This window comes from Syngnathus scovelli, chromosome 5, assembly GCF_024217435.2.
Source record: "Syngnathus scovelli strain Florida chromosome 5, RoL_Ssco_1.2, whole genome shotgun sequence".
NCBI lineage: Eukaryota > Metazoa > Chordata > Actinopteri > Syngnathiformes > Syngnathidae > Syngnathus > Syngnathus scovelli.
In genome coordinates this window covers 5696403-5716411 of record NC_090851.1, presented here as the reverse complement: position 1 = coordinate 5716411, position 20009 = coordinate 5696403, and the positions used below count along the sequence as shown (strand labels likewise).

Sequence of the window (20009 nt, the reverse complement as noted above, 5' to 3'; positions counted from 1 at the left end):
GCACTCCTGCCCCCTAGTGGAGAAACGTTGAATGACTTATTATACTCTCACCATCCCTTGTTAAGATTGAAAAAGCAACCTAATGTCTAATAAAAAAAAAAATAATAATATTAAAATCGTAGTGATTGTATGTAAATTCATATTTTGTTGAAGGTGCTTTTATGTTTTCACTGCATTACCTATGCATGTTAATCAACTGACTGGGAAAAATGTACAAAATGTAGAACATTCATGTTTTCAAACACAATTGCTACATTTATTTTTAACAGTGTGGGGAAGCAGCAATCAATGATATTGTCTTTCTACAGTTCAGTCAGAATTGTAGGCCTCAAATAATAAAACAAAGAAAATTGTCATATAATCAAAATAAAAACTTAAATTTTGTTTCAATCAAACATCATAGTGAGATGTCTCATAAACGTATTTTTGTAAACAGCGAAGGTCACATTGATCCTTCAATTAAATAATGTTTCAAGTTTCACTCAAACATATACGTACAGTTATTTAATGCAGCAAAACATAAAGAAATGTCATTGTGATGACAGCAAATTATATTTAATGGGTGTCCCCCAAAAATTTGATTAAAATATTTAAATTTTTCTTTGAAAATAAAAAAACAATATTGGCCATTCTGTACAAGACAAATTATAAAGCAACAAACATAATGAATTAAAAGTATGAGTGAATATGCATAAAATTATTCATACATTTGTGTTTTAATCTGTCAATAATATAAGGGCACCTTTAGTTGCTGTGCATTATAAGACTTCTGTGTCATCACATGTTTGACTTAAAAATCAAATATGAATTCCCTGCAACTTGATCACTGATCCACAGCCAGGTACAGGTTCTACAAAGGGTATAGATATACAACCAGCTCGTGTCAAAATGCCCCCCTCCCAAAAAAAAAAAAAAAAATTAAATTAAATTAAATAAATAAATACAAAAAAAATATCATTGTTTTCTTTCTTGCTGTATCTTAGATAAAACTAGACTGGCCTGAATTAAGTTAACAAAACATAGAAAACCCCAATATTTTCCCTGCCTATGGTTTGTTCCTAACCATACCAATGTAAAAATATGTGATCGCCTCACGACTGGTATTATTAAAATATCAAGACAATCTCAGATGACGTCTAATAAAAGTTTCATAATGTGGCCTATTTTTATCAACAGCAAAACAATCATTAAAACTTAAAAAATGTTGAAACCCCAAACAAAATCACTTTTGACCCCTTTTTCATATCTAATCTCGTGTGCTTTTCAAACTCGTAAACATGTAGATGGCCTCATAGGAATTTACAATCAAATTATAAATTTAATAAATATTTATAATCAAACATTGGCCTCAGAAAGTAAAAGAGAAAGTATTACCCATAAAAGTAAGACAAGGAAAATTGAATTGACGTATTTTTTTTAAAATTTAAATTTCCTCATGCAGTGACTGGAGCAGTTTATTCGTTGTACGTTATCGAGGTGGACATTATTTATGAGATTGCACTAAAAAAGCTGCCTGAGATATATCTTATGTTTAAAGTTCTCAAACACTAAGCCACACATGAAATAAAAAAATATTCTTGGGACCTGCGACACAGCCGCCACTGGTAATCCAGTGTGCGTTTTCGTTCCCCCAAAGCACCTCAAAGCACCCCAAGCACCCACCACGGAGTTCATCTGAGCTCAACTTTTTATGGTCCATCTATGAAATGACCAAGTGAAGTATAGCAGGCGGTAAAAGTCATTACAGTCAAATTGTAAATTTTCCTGAGGGGCAAAAAAAGGTTATTCGAGACAATGGGATAATATCGCTTTGATGTTTCGACTCTAAAAATGAGTGCCAATGTACACCAGATACGACAAAAGTATCCTCAAGCCATGGTCAGAGTTTCTGTAGACCGCTTTGTATCTTCTCTGCCGTTGCTTCATTTTTCTTTTTGAAAAGATTTTTCAGCTTCAAGGACTTCCTGCTTTTTTCTTTATCTCTGTTTCTGTCATCTTTAGCTTCAGTCGAGGATGGAGTGGATTGGGAGTTGCTTCTTACTGGAGCCACCAGTGGTTCGGACTCAGCCTGAAGCCTGGGGAAGCTCTGGGGAAGGTTGGGAGTCAAAGCAGAAAGACTGATTGGCGTTTCTGCCATGGAGGTGCAGGACTTCTCCAGAATTCCATCGTAAACAAGCTGGCTCAATGGACCAGCTGTAAGAACATTCGCAGATGACTTCCATGGCACATTGGAGGTTATTGTAAGATCTGGCCGCTCACTTTCACCTGGTACTGAGTTTGATTCTGAATCTTCAGATTCTTCCCTCACCATTTGAGGACGATGTGTTTCTGTAAGTGATTCGACTCTATCCCGAATAGTATTTTCTTCTGCACACTGCTCATCTCTTGGTATTCGAGGTGTTTTCCGCCTAAGAGATGCTTCACACTCCTCTTTACCTTGCCTCCTATTTATTGATGGTTCTGAACCGAAATCTTGCTTCTCTATAGAAGATGTAGACTGCATATGTTCTGTTTCCTCTCTGGGTAGACCCTTTACAGACGCTGTGTCAGCAAAATATCCCTCTTTTGAGATTTTTCTCGAGGGTATTATAGGCATTTCAAGCACTTTGTCTTTGGCCATCCCCCTCACAGAGCAATCAAGCTGTCTAGAACTTCCATCCAAGGACATTCCCATTGAGTCTCTCGTAATCCTTCTGCCGACTAAGTCAAATGGATATTCGGAACCTTCAAGTAGCCTTCTCGAGGCACTGTCGACCGAAGCCCCCATTATAGATCTCGATAACTTCTTTTTTCCAAATTTCGGTGCCTCTACTTCATCCCAAACTATTTTCTTGACTTCAAGCGGTATATCACCTCGATCTTGAGGTATACCCCTTGACGGATTGTCGGTGACGTCCTCTATCGGTTCTCTCTCTAGTTTGCTGGATGGAAATTCGGAATCTAATTCATTGGACGATACCTTTCGATTGACAAAATCCGACGCTACTTCACTCCTATCTCTGGATCGCTTCCTGAATGGCACTTCAATTAAAGAGCCATCTTTTGACATCACCATCGGAGGATTTTCCAAAGAACTGTCCAGAGATTTATCAGTAGCCATCTTCCTGCAGGAAATATCTACAGGAATTTCATGATCTTCCATGGAAAATTTCCGAACCGGAGATTGAACATCAGGTTCCAATTCTTTACTCACAGGCTTTGTCACACACCTTTCTGGAAGAGGTTCTGTTTCGTCATGGTAGAGCTTTCTATGGGAGGGATCAGCAGTGGGACAAGGGTACATTTTGCTATGAGAAGAAGTGGAATGGTCAGAATCTGAGAATCTTTCTTGGGAGTCTCTATTGGAAAGTGAAATGAGGACAAGAAAAATTAGGATGAAAGCATAAAAACAAACGATTGTACCCGAACATGAACGGACTTACTGTTTCTTAAGGGTTTTACGAAAGACTCCGTCATCCTCATCGAAACAAGCATAAGGAGCCCGAATCGGGATGAGAAGGTCAGGATCTGCCGAGATGAGAGTGGTTGGTGCTTGGGTGACACCGTGGCGACGTGACCGCCGTACAGTAGACGTTCGGGTCCGAGGAGAATTCTTAAGTGGTGCCCCGGGAACTGTAGCAAGACAAACCAATCAGCATAACCCAACCAAAACCCATATATGAAAAGTTCCTGACCTAGGATAGACTCTTCCATCAGGTCTTCGATTGAGCCATGAACTGAGCTGTGGCATAACCAAGATGGCTGATGTACTCGGGGAAAACTGGCAGCAAGTGAGTCTGAGTAGAGCAGAGCAGTGAGGTTGGGAAGGCCGGGATTCCTAATGATGGGGAAGCCACAGATGCGCTCAATCTGTTGCCAGCGATGGAGACGCTCCCGCAGGCATGATGTTACCTCCGACAAGGCATTCCTTTTGGAGATAGATGGATTGACGTTTAGATCAATTTATTTTCAAGTCAAACCTAACTACAGTTATACTCACTTTGCCTCTAGAATTTTTTGGTCAACCTGGTCCAAAGATGAACTGTGGGCAACATGGAGAGTCCCAAACACAGAGCTTCGTTTCTTCTTAATTTTTTCTGCCTAAAATTAATTATGGAAGCATATATGTTTATATGTTCAATAAACCAAACAATATTTAGGTTGAAATGTTTGGTCAATATTAATTGTTATGCATGGGATGTGTGTCAGAAAAGTCTCAGGACTGCTTTGTAAATGTGTTCGTTTGTCGTTTCAGAGTTTGGGTTTGCAATATATAGCAATCCTGGAACTTTTCTGACACAGTTTGATATACTTCATGTATCACCTCTTCTTTGGCAGTGGCAAGCTGTAATTCAGCACTGTGTTTCTTGACATTGTAGTACTGGACCTCAACTTCATGGGTCAACTGGAGCCACTGCTGGAGAACTTCTGAGGCAGTCCAAGTGGCATGCATGTCCTTTTCTGCCTGTCTTAGCGCTCCACGGACCTGAGGCGACGATAGTTGTCAGCTTTCCGTTCTTTGCTATACATTGACCTAATTTGCGTCCGGTACCTGCACGAGTTCTTCTTCTGCATATCGGAGACGGCTTAGCTCAGTGACGGCCCCCTGCCTCAGTGCTTGCAGGCGATGGGCTTCCTCTTGTGCCCCCATGATCTCATCACGCATCTTCTCCTCCAAGTTTTGTTTCTCCTCAGCCACATTACGTTTCTCTTCCTGGGCTCGCTCGAGTCTGAATATGACAAAAGTCACACCGTCACTTTTGATGTCAGTCAGTTCTCGGAGATGAAGGGATGATTTTTTTCCTTACTGTTCCTGCATGTCTAGGAGGCTTTGTTCAGCCCGCTGCAAACTTTCCAAATCCTTCATCATCTTGGTTATGTGGATCTTGCTGCTTTTGTTCTGCACCTGAGCAAACCAGCAGCCTCCAACTCCCATCACTACTGACACAATGAGCAGTAGATCTTTCATGTAATTGTGTGGGGGACCTGTGAGCAAAAACAAAAAGAGAATAGTTATGATTGAAAATAATCTATTTTGGATGTATTGTGGATAAGTGGTTGACTGCATTTTTGCAAAGTAATCGATATCAGCTGAAATGAAGCGGTATCTTGCTTCTAATGTACCGTGAATGCTAATACACGTTTTCAAGCTAGAGTTAGGAGGCTTATTGATTTAGGAATTGATTATTCAAGACTTGCAAAATATCTGGAGGTCTCAGAAAGTAAAAATTCAATCATCATTGTCATTAGTTGTCCTTCGAATTTAGTGAAACTAAAACAAGACAAGCTTTCATCCTTACGTGTAGGTGGCCCAAACAGCACTACATCAAGAGCTTTAATGTTGAGCTTCTGTTTGTCCCTCTGATCCTGGACTCTGAGCTGGCCACTCAGGAATGAAGGTTCATTGGCTGCAATCCTACAGAAAAGACAGAGAAGCTTTTATTTCCCTCTGTGTTTTCAGATATTTACTCGGGCAGGACATATAATCACCTTGGGAGTGTGTTTCCATTGACTTTGAAGTCCTTAAAGTTCCTCTCATATTGCGGCAATTCGACAAACTCCCTGAGCCAGCGGATAACGTCGTCTTGGGTCCAATTATGAACTAGGAAGTGAGACAACAAGTTAGACATGACAAGGTTTCACAAAGTTTGCTTTCATTGTCTGGACAAACACCTTCAGATGACTTCCACCCTTTCCAAAGCTCCTCCACTGTGATGTGCTGGTCTTCTCGGTGCAGGTGGCTGTGTTTGTTGGTCTGCTGCTGCTTCATGTCTTCAATGATGAACTGCAGGCGTATTAACAAAGCAATGTTTAAAAAAAAGAAAAAAGAAAAAAATAACAAGTCAGCAGCAACTGGTTGAAAACATGTAGTCAAAAAAGACAATCATCCAAATTACTAATCTGATCAAGTGTAGTATATTATTATTATTATTATTATTATTATTATTATTATTATTATTATTATTATTATTATTATTATTATTATCTAAATTAAACTTCCTCAAAGAAGATTTCTGTGCAATTTTCTTTGCAAATTTTATGAACAAACAGTGCTGCCAAAGTTATCCTTTGGGTGTTACAAAACCAAATAAAAAAACTGTCTATAGCTACTGTACATGACACGTGTCTGCTCTGCTCGCCATCTATGTGTCCAAGTCTTACTGTAAAAGTATATTTTTAATATCCTAATCTGTTTATATTTAGGTTGAGAATTTGTGGTATGGGAGGAATGTGTCTCTACTTGTGAAACATTTTAAGCATGGATCAATGCACTACTTCTGTATTCTGCCATTTATGTGAAATGAAGTCCGGTCGGAATATTACGATTCAGCTATCTGAATCTCGACATACGTGGAGAAATGTAGCCCGGGCTCAAAACGAAGGCTTCATTTGATGACTGAAGATGAGCCCATGTCCCTCTCTCCTACATCAACCGTAACCCGAGCTCTTACATAATACGGCTTAGAATTGCATTCTGGAAGTCGAAAGTGCAATCGCTTCAATCACGTATGGCAATGTCGAGTGAATGTGTTAAAATGCATGATGGAAAAACAAACAGTGCCGTTGGGGTGCTGATGACTCATGTTACATTTTTAAGAATTGATCTATGTGCTGCAATCTCCTATTAGTGCAAGTCTATGAGAGCAAACCACATTTGTCTCAGCGCCAAAAGCCAAGATAAACCGTTGCTATCCTTGAAGTAGCATTTGCAGCTTTCTTCAGCCAGAGCACCTGTTGCCGTTGCACTGACTTTATCCTGTATGACTTTTGCAACTGATGACAACATGGAAATATATAAGGATTTAAAAGATTTTACCTCCACACTCTCCTCCACCTCAATCCCTCCATCTTTGTCATCGTCCATCATCTGATGGATGCTCCGCAGGGCCTCCAGGCTGTAACGATCAGCCTCACTTACACATGGTGGAGACACCACCATGCAGGGATCTACAAGGTTACAAAGAGCAAAAAGTTCTACTAATTCATCAATAATGATGATAACAATCATAAAGTAAGGGACAAGCTTGTAGACTAGTTGACGAGCGAGTTGTAATAAAAAAATATGTGTGCTGTAAATCATTCAACATATCAAAACAAGTTGTTCTGGATTGGAGTTGAACTGTACAGCGTGTTCTTAAATTGGGAATGTAATACAGAAAACTTAATATACTCTACGGGAAAACGACCTACAGCTTACTGTTTTGTTGTTAGTCATGACCCGTTTTTGTCTCTGTGATTCATCGGAGTGTTCTGGGCAGTTAGAGACAACAAGTTAAAAGGTCTGCCCTGTAAACGAATATATGAGCAAGGTCCAGAGATGCTTGCCTCTCTGTGTAAATATGACCATCTGTATGTTGAATTTAAATTAAGCAAATAAAAAAGGTGTTTCAGAAAATAATTGTGGACCAACTTGAATTTACTGCTGCATGGATGATTTGAAGTTGCTTAAGGTATTATTTTCTAAATCGTCTTTCCCACAAGCCATGTTTTACTATGGAACGATTTGAGGTATTACAAAAATAAAATAAATCAAAGTAATGCAATATTTTTTTTTTTTTTTGCATTTTTGGAGTCACGCTTTGCTGTGTGATACAATGATAGGTATGTGATTCATTTCGTCAATTTACCCCCTGGATTGAAACCTGTTCCCCCATTGGGTAGGCTGACGCTCTGCAGGTCACCAGCACTTTGCTCAGCGACCAAAACAGCAGCAGAAAAACCGAGGAATGAAAACAAGAACAAAGGCAGCATTTCAAAAGTTGATGAAAATAAAAATCAATTGCAGACTGTGTGATTAAAAAAAAAAGTACCAAAAGGCAACTGGACAGTGCCTAAAACATTCCCCAGTGTAATTCCAGAAAATTATTGGAGTTATATTCCATCGACCATTTTAAAAATCCGAGGACGGCGCATCCAGAAACGATTCCATCTTGAAGTCCTTTGTGGTAATCACACAACGGTATAACATCCAGAAGATGAGCACTTTATATTTTTAATCCTGTTTCCCAGTCTTCACTAGTTGGAATCTACTCTGTATGATCACACAAATCCAGTACTTCCGTCCTCTTTCCCAGCAGTGTGAAGACCTCAAGACGTCTCTCCCTCTGTCTGTGAGTGTCTCAGTCCAGAAACAAGCTCTCATCACATTATTAGGTTTCCTCACACGCCAGCCCCCATCCCAAATATGTAATGTCGTAAACAGTTGATGCCATGACTGCCATTTGCACATTGGATTTTTTTCCTTCCGTTTTGTTTTAGGATTATAGTACTGATTTAGATGACATAAAAGTCATGAGATGAATAACAGATCATGGCTTTGCAGGGTGGGCGACTCGGATGACGCTATTTTTACATATTGTCAAACTATAACTTAACTTTGCTTAGATGTTGGCGGCGCTACATTTTTATGATCAAATTCAGCACACATGCTTCACAATCTAGTCTGGCCGGCTTCAAATGATTATGCAGGAACATTAATAGCACAAAGGGCGCAAATAGACTCCTTGTCGCGCTAACAGTAGCCTAACAAAGTGTAAGGTTTCATTCCAGCAATCTGACTTCCAGTTTAAAAATAGTGGCACAGCTTTGACATCTAGCCATGCCCAACAGGGCCCCTGTAGGACTGAGCTAAGTAAGGTTCACTCTCCTTGAAAAGAAACTCGTGCAAAATCTAATTTGACCCATTACCAGTGCTAATGCATGTGATCGGAATTTGTATCAGAAGGGCTCATGGATGAGACTCTGATCGGAACAGCCTCGGTTGAATTAATTGCCACAGAAATTTCAACGTAACAATATGTTTATTCTTGTTTATAATGTGCAGTGACTGCATCGTAACGAGAGGTGGTTCTAATATAATGTCCTGCTCATGTTGCTAAATAATGCAATCAAAATAACATTTAACTATAGATTCTAAATTTCTATGTGAATGGTATGTAAACTGTACCTTAGCAAAAGCTTGTAAAACATAATAGGAATACAAACAATAGTCCAATCTTTTGTACTTCTCTATACAAAAACTGGTGCATCAACAGTTCCTTGCGCACAACAAATCACCACTTTTGTACAATGTGATTTTAGCCTTTGCAGTTTTTAAATGAACTGAAAGGCACATGCCCCTGTCTTGAGTTCCAAGTGCCTCAGTGGTGTATGTAAGTCCCAACCACTCCACTAGATGGCGGTAACCAGTCATTTTTCCACAAACCGCCAAACACTTGCTCTTCAATCAAGTGTTCCTTAAGGTCCTCCTCAGAAAGTCATTGTGCGTGTTTCAAAAATAACACGCTCGACATGAGGATCACGATGACAACATGGAAACGGCTGATGACACCGACGACATGCCTGAGTCACGACTACTGTAAGCCACCTGGCCATTTGCGAGTGCGCTCAGTGAAGAGGAAGGTGAAGGTGAAGAGGTCTGGGATGCTGCTGATGAAGAGGTGGTGTGCGTCCTCAATATGGCCTCGGCAACACTGCAGTGAGGTCGCGGCCCTGGTTCCGATGTGTAGGTGAAGGTGAGAGAGGTGGCGTAGATGATTCCGTCGTTACGGACCAGCGTGACCGGGACTTGCACCGGCTGCCTCACCCAGCGCCAGCCTTCTCTGAAAGCCGAAATGTCTGGCACCACACACAGGATGCTCTCGCCGCATCTTGTAACACACACACAAACAAATGTCACACAGGTCCATCCTGAACTTTAAGATAAATGTCAGATATCATAAATTTTTTTTCGAGTAGTGTAAATCACAACTCACATACCTATACATGGTATCCGCCTCCACATCTGCAAACCACACCCTTAATTTGGGGGTAAAGTTGTGCCCAGTCAACTCTAACATGGCCACATCTCCTCCACCATTTAACTGAATGACACAGCAAGAAAAAAATGGGGAAAAAAATGTTTTAAAGGCTACAAAAAGCACATAGTCTCCATTGTGTGTGTGTGTACCTGCAGGCTCTCCACCACAGGCACAGGAGTGACTGGAGTGGTCACGGGGCCCATGCCCTCATAGAATGTATACTCAGCCTTGTCTGTGCTGATGATGGTCCAGCAGGCACCATCGTTAATGATCTCCTTGTTTGCTTCCTTGATGCATGGTGCAGCCTAAAGCAAAAAAATAATAATTTTACGTTTAAGATCACACATAAAATTTACTTAAGCCTAGCTACCAAATTGTTAGCAATTTAAGCAAGACAGAGTTTTTTTTCACCTAATTTAGCTAGACAAAATAAATAGAACAATCGTACAGCACTCTTACATCTGAAGTGCCATAATTAGAATTAGTCCATTAAGTGCATTTCTTAAGTTGCCTACCTGATATTGAATGATTCTATCCTGTGAGAGACAGAGGTACATCCGTTCTGTGTCTTTCAGGTAGAAGGCGCACTTGTGGAGCTGTGACACCGGGTCGTCTGCGTCCCACAATGCTGCTTGCTTATCCACTTTGCGTATGACCTTAGAAATGATGGGGTGAAGCACATGTGAAGTAGTAGGAAGCAAGGCACATCAGAGGAGCATTAGAGAAACCGCATCTCTCATTAAATAGTAGATGGCCAAACGTCATTACAGTAAACCTCGTAACCTCTGATGAACTTTCGGGACACCTGTTTAATGAATTAATTCAATTAGAAATTGGAGACCCATTCGTGCTTAGATTCTCATTTCACAAGGATATTTTGGACAATGCTAGCATCTATTAACGCACAGAAGACTTTGATGCAGAAGAATGTAGATTGTTTCTTGATTTGGACATAGGAGACTGGCTGTCTATGAGTGACCTCAGATATGTTCTTATGAATGAATGGCCAGAAATGATCAGGCAGACACATTCCACAATGATTTTGACTTCCTGAAAGTTGGCTAGGTGACCTAATTCCATTGTTCATAGAGTTTATGTGAAGTGACATGCATGCATACCAATCTGGGCAGTGCCATGCCAGTAACAGAGCACACCAGCTTGACCGTCTGGCCGTAATGAATGTAACCGTCTCTCACGGCAAACTCCTCTCCTTCAGATTCGTCATCGTCCACTGAACAAAATGAGAAAAAGCATCATTATGATATGTGACATCATGACATCAAAAAAAAAAAAAGAGCATGTGGAGATAGGGAAGCGATCTAGACACAACTTGACAATTCAAAGTGTACAGTAGGACTCACAGAGGTGGATGTAGAAAGCCCCCCACTGCAAGGAACTAGCGTGAAAGTTTCCACCCTCCACATGAAGATATCTGGTGCTGACTGTTTGTGATCGCAGACGGTTAAATAAAGCTACCTTTGTTCCCGACGCAATACACACTGTGAAACACAAAGGCAAATAGGTCCTTTATGAAATTCATTCCAAAAATATCATACGTATGGTGTTTTATGTCTATACTCACAGTCTGCATTTTTCAATGACTGCTTCTTCTTTGAAGGCTTGGAGATGACTTTGATTCTCTTGCTGAGGAAGACTCCAATAGTCGCGCTATTGGCATATAGCATCTTCACTGACAGCATGAAGTGTTTCCTTTTGTCTGAATCACTGATGTACAAGGTCTTAGCAGCGCAAAAGTTCTGTTCCAGGGAACGGAAGGAGCAAGTAGAAGTGAAACACAACATGAAGTTTGTTTTGGTTCCACTTCCCTCTAAAAGTACACCCATTAGCTACATAATGATGAACCAGTACTTTATATTGCATTCATATTTTCAACAGTGTTCTCACCTTCCCCTCCAAGTTGAGCTGTTGCATCTCCACTTCACTGTTACCAATGCCGATGAAGGCGCAGGGCTGAGCCTCCTGTTCTGTGCAGCCCTCCTTCTGCATCTTCTCAAGCTTCTTCTTCCAGCCGCTGCCCAGCAAATAGACGCACGGTGGAGGGCAGAAAAACCTGAAAACGCCCAACATTGCTCAAATAAAACACGTTTTTTTCTGTGAAACCACAAATGCACACACCTTTTCTCATTTCCGTACGACTTTTGTGCCACTTTCGCATGCAGAATCAGGACTGTTTGATCGTCCTTTTCCTTTAAGTACTGTCTCATAGCCTCCCTGCAAAAAGACCACATTAACATATGTACACTCAAACAGCTCATTATTATGGAGCTTCGTCCTACATCACACCCTAACGCAATAACACTAGTTGTGTGTGTGTGTGTGTGTGTGTGTGTGTGTGTGTGTGTGTGTGTGTGTGTGTGTGTGTGTGTGTGTGTGTGTGTGTGTGTGTGCGTGTGTTGTTTACCTCGTTAAACGTTGAGGTTGACACACATCACCAAACTTCCTGCAAAATAAAAGAACGCAGGGAGAATGTTGGCAGGGTAATTATAATGCACGTAAAAATACATTCATGAAAACATGCACATTTGCAAAAGTATTATGAGGCGAAGCATTGAGTCGGGATGAATGGCAAAAGTTGCATAAATTACTTTTAGCTAATGTTAATAAGTAAACTGTTGTTTTTCCACGAAGCGAATCTCAATATTTAGTCATGCATGCACAATCTAAGTTATGTCTCGCAGTAGCAAAAGAAGCAAGCAAACATTCCAAGCGGATTGACAGAAACTAGCTCACATAGTTTGACAGTGTGTATCCATTTGCGGCAGGTCCAAAAGCAAATGTACTGCCACCGGAACTTTGTTTGAACACGTCTCTGGGTCACAAAACCTCCTCAAACGCACGCCAAACAAAAAGTGCAGCACCGATAATAAGGAAGCAAACATTTACACAATATTATCCCCACTTACCCGGTAACAACGGGCGCCATTTTCCCCAAAACGCCCCCCTCCCTCCCTGAACAATCGCGAGACCCCTCCTGAGGGCACCCCACACCGAGCCCACTATCACCATACCACCAGGGCCAACAGAACCAAACTAGAAGCAGAAGGAGGAGTTTGGTCCAAATTCGGCAAAAGCGGGAGGGTACCAAAAGGGTGAGAAAGTGTGGGAGGCAGGAGCCACGACGAGGCGCCCAAACAACAGGCGTGGGAAAGTTGTAAAGTCGCGCGTGAACAGGAAAATTCTCACAATAGACACCCATTGGAGTGAGTCGTGTTATCGCGAGATCAACACACAAAAAAAAATCACACATCTGTTTTTTTCCTCTCAAGGACGTTACAGTCTACATTCCCACGCTGTGTTGAGCAATGAAGCAAGTATGGAGACGTGTTGTAACTCTGTACGACGGGTAAATGTCACATCGGCTCATTGGCAAACATCTATGCAAGATAAATTAAGATTTCTGCTTGTAAGTCTCAGAATTGGTGCAAAGAAAACTATACACTACTGCACAGATTGCAAAGGACACAAATGAGGTGTAAGAATAGTCAAGAGTACTTTTCATGCATAAAGTGGGATTGACAAATTGTATAATAAAATTGCACAACTGTCAGATGTGAATATCGTCATGCACTCAAATGAGAAGCCCAAATGGGTTATTTTCTTAACAATTTAACAGGAAATACTGAGCATTTGTTCATCAATAATGGGATCTGAAACTTTTTATTTACATAACATTTTGTTATTTAAAACTAAAAGTAAACATGTTCCACAAAAACTGACCAGCATCCTTTATGCAAATTGACAGTTGGTAGATATAATAAATCAAACATATCCAAAGGAAACAGATTTATGCGAAAAATACATATTAACACTTGTTACATACCAAAGTAATGATGTAAGGAACTGCAGGTTCTGTTTACTTTCTCTTTATTATATAAATACAGATGTACGTTATAAGCACACATACATTGCAAACATGCAACCATTTTTGAAACCCACATTTAAACATATTCAACATATACTGCTCATATAAAACTCTTGCAATGTATTAACAGGAAAAGTATAGGTAACAAAACAAAATCAGACAGCAATTGGAATTTTGTATGACCAAGCAATATTGAGGAAGGTGCCACGCTGAATCAAGTCTTAACTACATACTGGCAAATACATCCAGCAAAAGATCATCAAGGCAAAATAAAGTGAATCACTTCAAGAGAAGGATTTTTTTATGAGTAACCGAAAAGCCACTGAGAAAGTCAGGCAGCACAAAAGTTCCTTTACTTTGTTGTAACTGTTTTTGAATACCTGAGCCAAAAAAGGCACATTCTTGCATACTTCTATAAAACACAAAACATCAACAAAAAAGGTGATCTTGTTATACAAAATTGACTTTTTGGCAATATGTAGGTATTTATCGCATGCAGAGATCTGAAATAGCACTTGGTTCATTACCATATGATCAAATGTTTTCAGCTTTACATGGAAGCAAAATATCAAAAGTGAGGGTTAATGTTTGGTAAGGATATCAAGGTCCAAGTGGCCTACAAAGAGCAAGGACAGCTACATGTGATTCCTTTCATACTTGCGAGCTGTGCAAAATGAGGAATTAAAAATTAGTTCTTAGTGTTGAGAAGAAGAAAAAAAAGGATTAACTTTAACGTCATCATATTCTCAACATGTCTATTTTGGTCCCACTTCTTCCTGAGTCACAAGATATCCAGCACAAGTCAGCTGCTAGGAAAGCTATGTGAAAAGTCATTCAGTGCAGTCATACATTACGTATGTGAGCAAAATAGCAAAAACATTAAGATCATGAAAACAGAACAGTCATAGAGATCTTGAAATCCAGCCCAGATGTGATTTAAAGTCCCTTAACTTCCATTTTCCGAGTATTTTAGAAGAATCCATCAAACCTCTTAGATTTTCCAGAATATCTTTTTCCTGTACAGCACGTAGGAGATGAGAACCCAACAAGAAACTGCCACCAGGTTCTGGGTGAGGTGCTCAACATGGGACTGAGTGTTGACCATGCGCCAGCGGAAGGGGAAGTAGTCCTCAAATACCTCATGGCCCACATACACAAGGATGGAGTTCATGCCTGGTTTTAATCAAATAAAAAAAATGCAAATTCGCCTCAATGAGTATATTCAGAGGTTTGTATTTTATGGATCGCTGAAGTCCACCTAAATGGAATCTGAAGTTGGTATTTGCAGTGCTCACCTGGGTAAAAGAATGGAGCTCCAGACCACCACTTTTTCACATCGACGGTGTAGTAGATCAGAACAAGCAGTACAAAGGCAAAGCAGGCGAGTGTTGTCACGTAGGACAGAGACCTAGAAATAAAAGGTATACATTATTATAAGTGTTTTGGCAAAAATCTTGAGAAACCGTAGAACGTCATAATTACCATAGATTCTTATTGACAGGAATGAAGCCATGGTTTGTGGAACACTTGGTGAGAACAGCTGATATGACGCCCTGTGTTTTACACAAAAATGATTTTATTAGATTGTCCTACTGGTATCCCATCACAGCTGTTTAATAATTTTTTTAAAAAAAAGGCAATGTGATATAAATCTTATAATAAGCATAAAATAAGTTTGAACTGTACAAGCTAGGATGATATAATACATAAATGTGACCTTCCCGACAGATCAATATGGCTCCCTGACACAGTGGTATTGATTTAGCAATATGCGTTGCAGTAGTGTAATATTTACCAAATCATTGGCTCTCATATTACTGTGCAGGTGTAAAAAAAATAAAGTACTTGTTGATAAAGTGTGCTCACCAAAATGAAACCCCAAATGAGAAATCTTGATATAATACTTGAATGAAGATCTCTGTAGTGTAAGATTATCTTTCCTGCCTGAGAAAGTTGAAGGGACAATGGTTAAAACCTTTTGCAGTAGTTCTTCTTTTGTTAGTTCCTCTTCCACTAAGAAAGAAAAGCCCACCAGCGGTCACTGAAATAATTTGGTTACAGTATTTTCTTTGTTTGCGTCTGTAGCTGTAATTATTATGCATTCCACTTTTGTCAGTGACCAATGTGGGTGTTTCGTTCTCTAACGGCGGTCTCACAATAAGTGTCTAAGATAAACATTTGGAGACAGAAAGATTTACCTGTAACCCCAAAAAAGCAATAACGATGGAGTTGATGCTGCCAAGAACCCCCTCGGGATCATACGGCATGTGAGCTGCATAAATGACCTTCAGTAGAAAACAACAAAGTTTGTAATAACAATATTTCATGTGTCCATGGAATACTCAATTGTATTTGTCCTTCACTAACCCTCACTGAGGGCGTCTGGTAGATGTGGTTTTCTCCAAGAAGCCAGCGGTCAACAAAGCCAGCTGCTCCGCCAGTACAATTTGCATACATGCCCATGTCTCCAATCCCACCTGGACCAAGATAGCCACTGTTGCAAAAGAGAGGAAGCAGGAGAGTCAAATTCACAACAATATGAAAGCAGTTGTGAATATAAAACCGACTTGTCAGGTTGTACAGGTTCTGGGTTGAACTGGTAACAAACCAACCAGGTAAAAAATATTTTTAACTCACGTTGGGCAGCCAGGTACAGGAAGCAGAAAAGTGAGGCAGAGCCAAATCATCTCTAGGATGAGTACAAAGATCCAGGCTGGCCAGTAGAGCAATACATCAATGCAAGAGGACCACCATCCATCCTGGGAAAAAAAGACAAAGCCATATATTTCTCCACATACATCTTAACAATGCACAACTTTATAGCTCTAATTGTCTAACCGTTGGTAGGACGTCAAGATGAGCCCTTGCCACCAACAGATCCAGGCAGGCTACAACAAAGTATGACCAGGCCAGGCGCTGGAGCACACCCGGGATCCGCAGGTTGTCCCACGACACTGCAATGTGGAGTAGAATTATATCAAGAACAGAAGTGAACCCAAGTGAATAGCAAAAAGCTCATACTCACAAAAACCCTGGCAGTAGTTGGGATTGATAACCAGGACGCCAATAAGGAAAAGCTGTAGGCTCCTCCACATTACTTTCTTCAGCAGTGACGTGCGGCTGAAGCCTGAGCGCAGCATGGAATTGATTGAAAGTGCGATGGATGTTCCCATAATAAAAACAAACCTGAAAAGAGAAGTGAGCTCTAGAAATCATGACAACCGTAAATAAGAACTGTAGAAAACCGACATGACAATGGATCATTTACCAAGGAAAGACCAGATCTGCAACAGTTAGGCCTGGAATGATACAAAGAACAAAGAGTCCCTTTTATAAATAAGAAAAAAATAGTTTAAGATCTGTTGTGATGAAAGTCAACAGAACAACATCCTCACCGTTCCAGCTCTCATGTTTGAAGAACCAATATCGTCCTCCTCCATAGTTCACAAATACCATAATAGTCAAGGAGATCCTGTCAAGTAATCAACATGACAGCAGGACTCAATAATTTGGTTACAATCTAACTCTGGTTTTAAAAAAAGAAAAGAAATATATACTCCTTTTCCAAGCACTTTCCAAGACTGGACACAAAACCAAACAAGTCCACTGACAAAGTAGTTGAGAGGGTTCCATGAAACAAAAGAAGCCTTACCCTCTGAATGTGTCTAGAGATCGCAGCCTCTTGCCAGGATTGGGTGAGGGCGGAAGGATGTTGTCGGTCATTGGCGTCACTATCCTTCCAGGGGAGCCCAGCTCCTGGAGAGACACATAAGCAGAGCATCCATTATATTTGAGTACACTTTACAATGCAAACAGCCAACGTGCTTACAAAAATGAAAGTAATACCCACATGCGCGTGAATAAATACTCACAGAGTTGATCAGCCTCTCTGTCTCCATGGTGCCACCAATTCTGAAGACGATACCCCTTACTAAATCATGTCTGTTAACAAAATAAATATTTGGTTACAAAGTCTAACAGAGTCAAAATGATTTAAATTAGAACATCATTTCAAATCATGTCATGACTTACGCAAATATTGCTCTTCCCAAAACATACAATAATCCCAGTCCGGCAAAGACAAGGAATGCTACCAAAATGGCTGCGTGGATTGAAAAACAGAGATTTAGATTGCAGCTATATGTAAAATGACACTTCAATATATTTTGTGTGATGGACTTACGTATGTAACTATTTACTGGGATTGTATTAGTCACTATGGAGCAGTTGACTGCAGTGTTATTTATATTTTTGACCCATAGAGAGTAGTTGCCCTGCTCCCCAAAATGGAATGGAACTCTGCAGATGAAAGATTAAAAAAAATTGATTATCACATAATGCAGCGATAACAGAAATAATTGATTGGCGACTAGTTTTAAGAAGAACGCTTATCAAAGATTCTAAAAAAATAAAAATACTTTAACCAGCAAGAAAGCTCTACTCTGGAACAATGCAAAAAAACAAGTAGACAGATTTGGAGTGGAATAATAGACTAAAGTATGTAACAATGAAACTGGTTCACAAAGTCAAGATATCCTGTTTTGCAGTAAAATCTGGACCCGCTTCACTTAATCAGGTCTAGTTTCAACATTGGTACTTACATTATTCTTTTTTATTCATATTCCTCATTTTCCCCTATTGTTTTTACTGTTCCACTATCATCAAATACTGTGGTTTCTTCAACTTACGAGCAGACGTCCAGGTTGACAGAGGTGCTGTTGACTTGGAGTGTAATTCCATGCTGTGTGCTTACGATGAACTTTCCCGAGGTTGGCTGACCTGGATTTATGACAGCAGGAATCACCCCAAGCTGTTGATAAAGACACTAATACACACAAAAAGCAAGATTTTAAAAAATGCACATCATGAGAGAATTATGACATTTACCTGATAGCACCACTGTGACACCCAGGACACCTCCACATCGGTATCCAGTTCATTGATGACTGTCAAAAATGCTTCATCCATTTTTAGGTTTGGGTGGTGTTTTGATTGAAATAATCCAGCTGTACACAGAACCACAAGCAGATGACATCCACTTTGCGTCTGTGTTTGTGTCTACTAAGCATGCAATGATTAAGTTCCATCTTTTTCCTTTGCATCTGACCGCACCCACACACGTTTTGCAGCAACAAGGATATGAAATCAATCACATCTGATTTGAATCACATTACAACGTGCAGAATCAATTGCAAAAAACAGAGAAAGGCTCGTTTGATGTCATGGCTAAAACGGATTAGAAACTAAACTAGAAACGCACTGCATCTTACCTCATAAAAATGATTTCCTGTCAGCATTATTATATTAATATAACCAATGAGACGGTTGTGGAATTTGATGTTGGGGTGGAAATGAGCAATAAGAGAGATCCATCCATCCATTATCCATACCGCTTTACCCTTGACACGGTTAATGTTAATGCCTTCAAGAAGCATGTGAGCTAGTGGGCTGGCTTTGTGACGGCTGTACAATCACATGTTCATTTAATCCGATAAATACCCCCAAGAGGGAATTTTGAAAATCTGAAAGCCAAATTATAAGATTTGCGTGGATGCAGGGTTGGCTGGACGCTCATTTTTGGTGCCAGTTTAAAATTGGTTTCAAATGATGATGTGATCACACTGATTTTAACTAAACGCATTATATTTAGTAACTACATAGGACTCAAATGAATAAAATTATCTCACAAGAAGGGAAAGGGGATGTTCAATACACGTGGAAGGTGCAGTGATTTAGCTGTTAGCTTGAGAGCTAACCTAGGAAAATCGTAACGCGAGTTTACTTTGCGGCATATACTTACAGGAAGGCAATTCAGCTTTCAGCGATGAAACACAAATGGCGATTAGCAAGACAATAATTGAATAATATATCGAGCTATATTTCTTGGATTTTGCCATCTTGCTCTCTTGCGCCTTTTCAGCCGCGGTGACTGATGTTGCATCAATGTTTTTGTTTATGTTCCCTTTTACCATGGCAGACAGATTTCACTTCCGACTTGATCCAGTTTTTTGCATTAGTGGAAGCGAGAAGGGTCAAAGTACATTGGCAACGCTAACAAACTTTCATTATTATTGTATATTGACGCACGTTAGTTTTGGTAAATTATTCATTATGACAACACTGTTAATAGGTAATAGAGAAAACATTGACATCGTATTGCTTTTGTGACCACGTTATGTTCATATATAAATGTAGTTATCCATTTAAGTAATTTCAAACAAACATGAAAACTGGAGTTTATGTTTGAAAATAATAACAATACAAGAGGTGTGATCGGGATCTGTTCCATGCCTCGACCCAAAAGAATTTGCGCATGCCCATTAACTTCAACGGTAAGGACGTCAAGT

General features: G+C 39.9%; 3 protein-coding genes across 5 annotated transcripts; all 3 read right to left on the bottom strand.

The window, feature by feature from the left end:
* Window positions 1-234: 234 nt before the first annotated feature.
* On the bottom strand, window positions 235-8623 carry LOC125968535 (stromal interaction molecule 2-like). The gene is made up of 12 exons (XM_049719707.1): window positions 7608-8623; window positions 6797-6927; window positions 5653-5764; window positions 5470-5581; window positions 5280-5395; window positions 4788-4965; window positions 4532-4709; window positions 4304-4465; window positions 3980-4080; window positions 3675-3907; window positions 3423-3612; window positions 235-3338 (listed from the first exon to the last, which is right to left on the bottom strand). The coding sequence occupies exons 1-12, from the start codon at window positions 7729-7731 to the stop codon at window positions 1880-1882; spliced, it is 3096 nt and encodes a 1031-aa protein (XP_049575664.1). The 5' UTR covers window positions 7732-8623; the 3' UTR covers window positions 235-1879.
* Window positions 8624-8761: 138 nt separating this feature from the next.
* On the bottom strand, window positions 8762-12963 carry LOC125968537 (recombining binding protein suppressor of hairless). 2 transcript variants are annotated; one of them, XM_049719711.2, is made up of 11 exons: window positions 12704-12963; window positions 12202-12240; window positions 11916-12011; window positions 11685-11850; window positions 11362-11536; window positions 11141-11278; window positions 10898-11010; window positions 10295-10435; window positions 9929-10084; window positions 9739-9842; window positions 8762-9629 (listed from the first exon to the last, which is right to left on the bottom strand). In XM_049719711.2, the coding sequence occupies exons 1-11, from the start codon at window positions 12721-12723 to the stop codon at window positions 9278-9280; spliced, it is 1500 nt and encodes a 499-aa protein (XP_049575668.1). In that variant the 5' UTR covers window positions 12724-12963; the 3' UTR covers window positions 8762-9277. The 2 variants fall into 2 exon arrangements, with proteins under 2 accessions (XP_049575668.1, XP_049575669.1); XM_049719712.1 differs by lacking the exon at window positions 12704-12963 and adding an exon at window positions 12531-12697.
* A 684-nt stretch (window positions 12964-13647) lies between these two features.
* Window positions 13648-19930, bottom strand: hgsnat (heparan-alpha-glucosaminide N-acetyltransferase). 2 transcript variants are annotated; one of them, XM_049719709.2, is made up of 18 exons: window positions 19463-19930; window positions 18550-18668; window positions 18351-18487; window positions 17846-17961; window positions 17695-17764; window positions 17535-17604; window positions 17315-17418; window positions 17058-17134; window positions 16931-16961; window positions 16688-16848; window positions 16501-16616; window positions 16300-16421; window positions 16030-16156; window positions 15861-15947; window positions 15529-15606; window positions 15145-15215; window positions 14958-15070; window positions 13648-14835 (listed from the first exon to the last, which is right to left on the bottom strand). In XM_049719709.2, the coding sequence occupies exons 1-18, from the start codon at window positions 19632-19634 to the stop codon at window positions 14654-14656; spliced, it is 1953 nt and encodes a 650-aa protein (XP_049575666.1). In that variant the 5' UTR covers window positions 19635-19930; the 3' UTR covers window positions 13648-14653. The 2 variants fall into 2 exon arrangements, with proteins under 2 accessions (XP_049575666.1, XP_049575667.1); XM_049719710.2 differs by lacking the exon at window positions 19463-19930 and adding an exon at window positions 18933-19429.
* Window positions 19931-20009: the final 79 nt, after the last annotated feature.

Bases quoted from the DNA above. Each gene is read 5' to 3' on its own strand.
- LOC125968537 (XM_049719712.1), bottom strand. From the start codon at position 12,679: ATGTTTGCTTCCTTATTATCGGTGCTGCACTTTTTGTTTGGCGTGCGT. The intron at 11,537-11,684 runs GTGAGAACACTG...TCCCTGGAACAG, and splicing joins AGCTCAACTTGGAGGGGAAG to AACTTTTGCGCTGCTAAGAC. The intron at 11,279-11,361 runs GTGAGTATAGAC...TGTGTTTCACAG, and splicing joins GTCATTGAAAAATGCAGACT to TGTGTATTGCGTCGGGAACA.
- LOC125968535 (XM_049719707.1), bottom strand. From the start codon at position 7,731: ATGCTGCCTTTGTTCTTGTTTTCATTCCTCGGTTTTTCTGCTGCTGTT. The intron at 4,081-4,303 runs GTGATACATGAA...AATTAATTTTAG, and splicing joins TTGCCACTGCCAAAGAAGAG to GCAGAAAAAATTAAGAAGAA. The intron at 3,908-3,979 runs GTGAGTATAACT...TATCTCCAAAAG, and splicing joins CAAAAAATTCTAGAGGCAAA to GAATGCCTTGTCGGAGGTAA.
- hgsnat (XM_049719709.2), bottom strand. From the start codon at position 19,634: ATGGTAAAAGGGAACATAAACAAAAACATTGATGCAACATCAGTCACC. The intron at 17,419-17,534 runs GTGAGTATTTAT...GTGTCTCTCCAG, and splicing joins CAGAGAGGCTGATCAACTCT to GAGCTGGGCTCCCCTGGAAG. The intron at 15,216-15,528 runs GTGAGCACACTT...TGTAAAACACAG, and splicing joins TCATTTGGGGTTTCATTTTG to GGCGTCATATCAGCTGTTCT.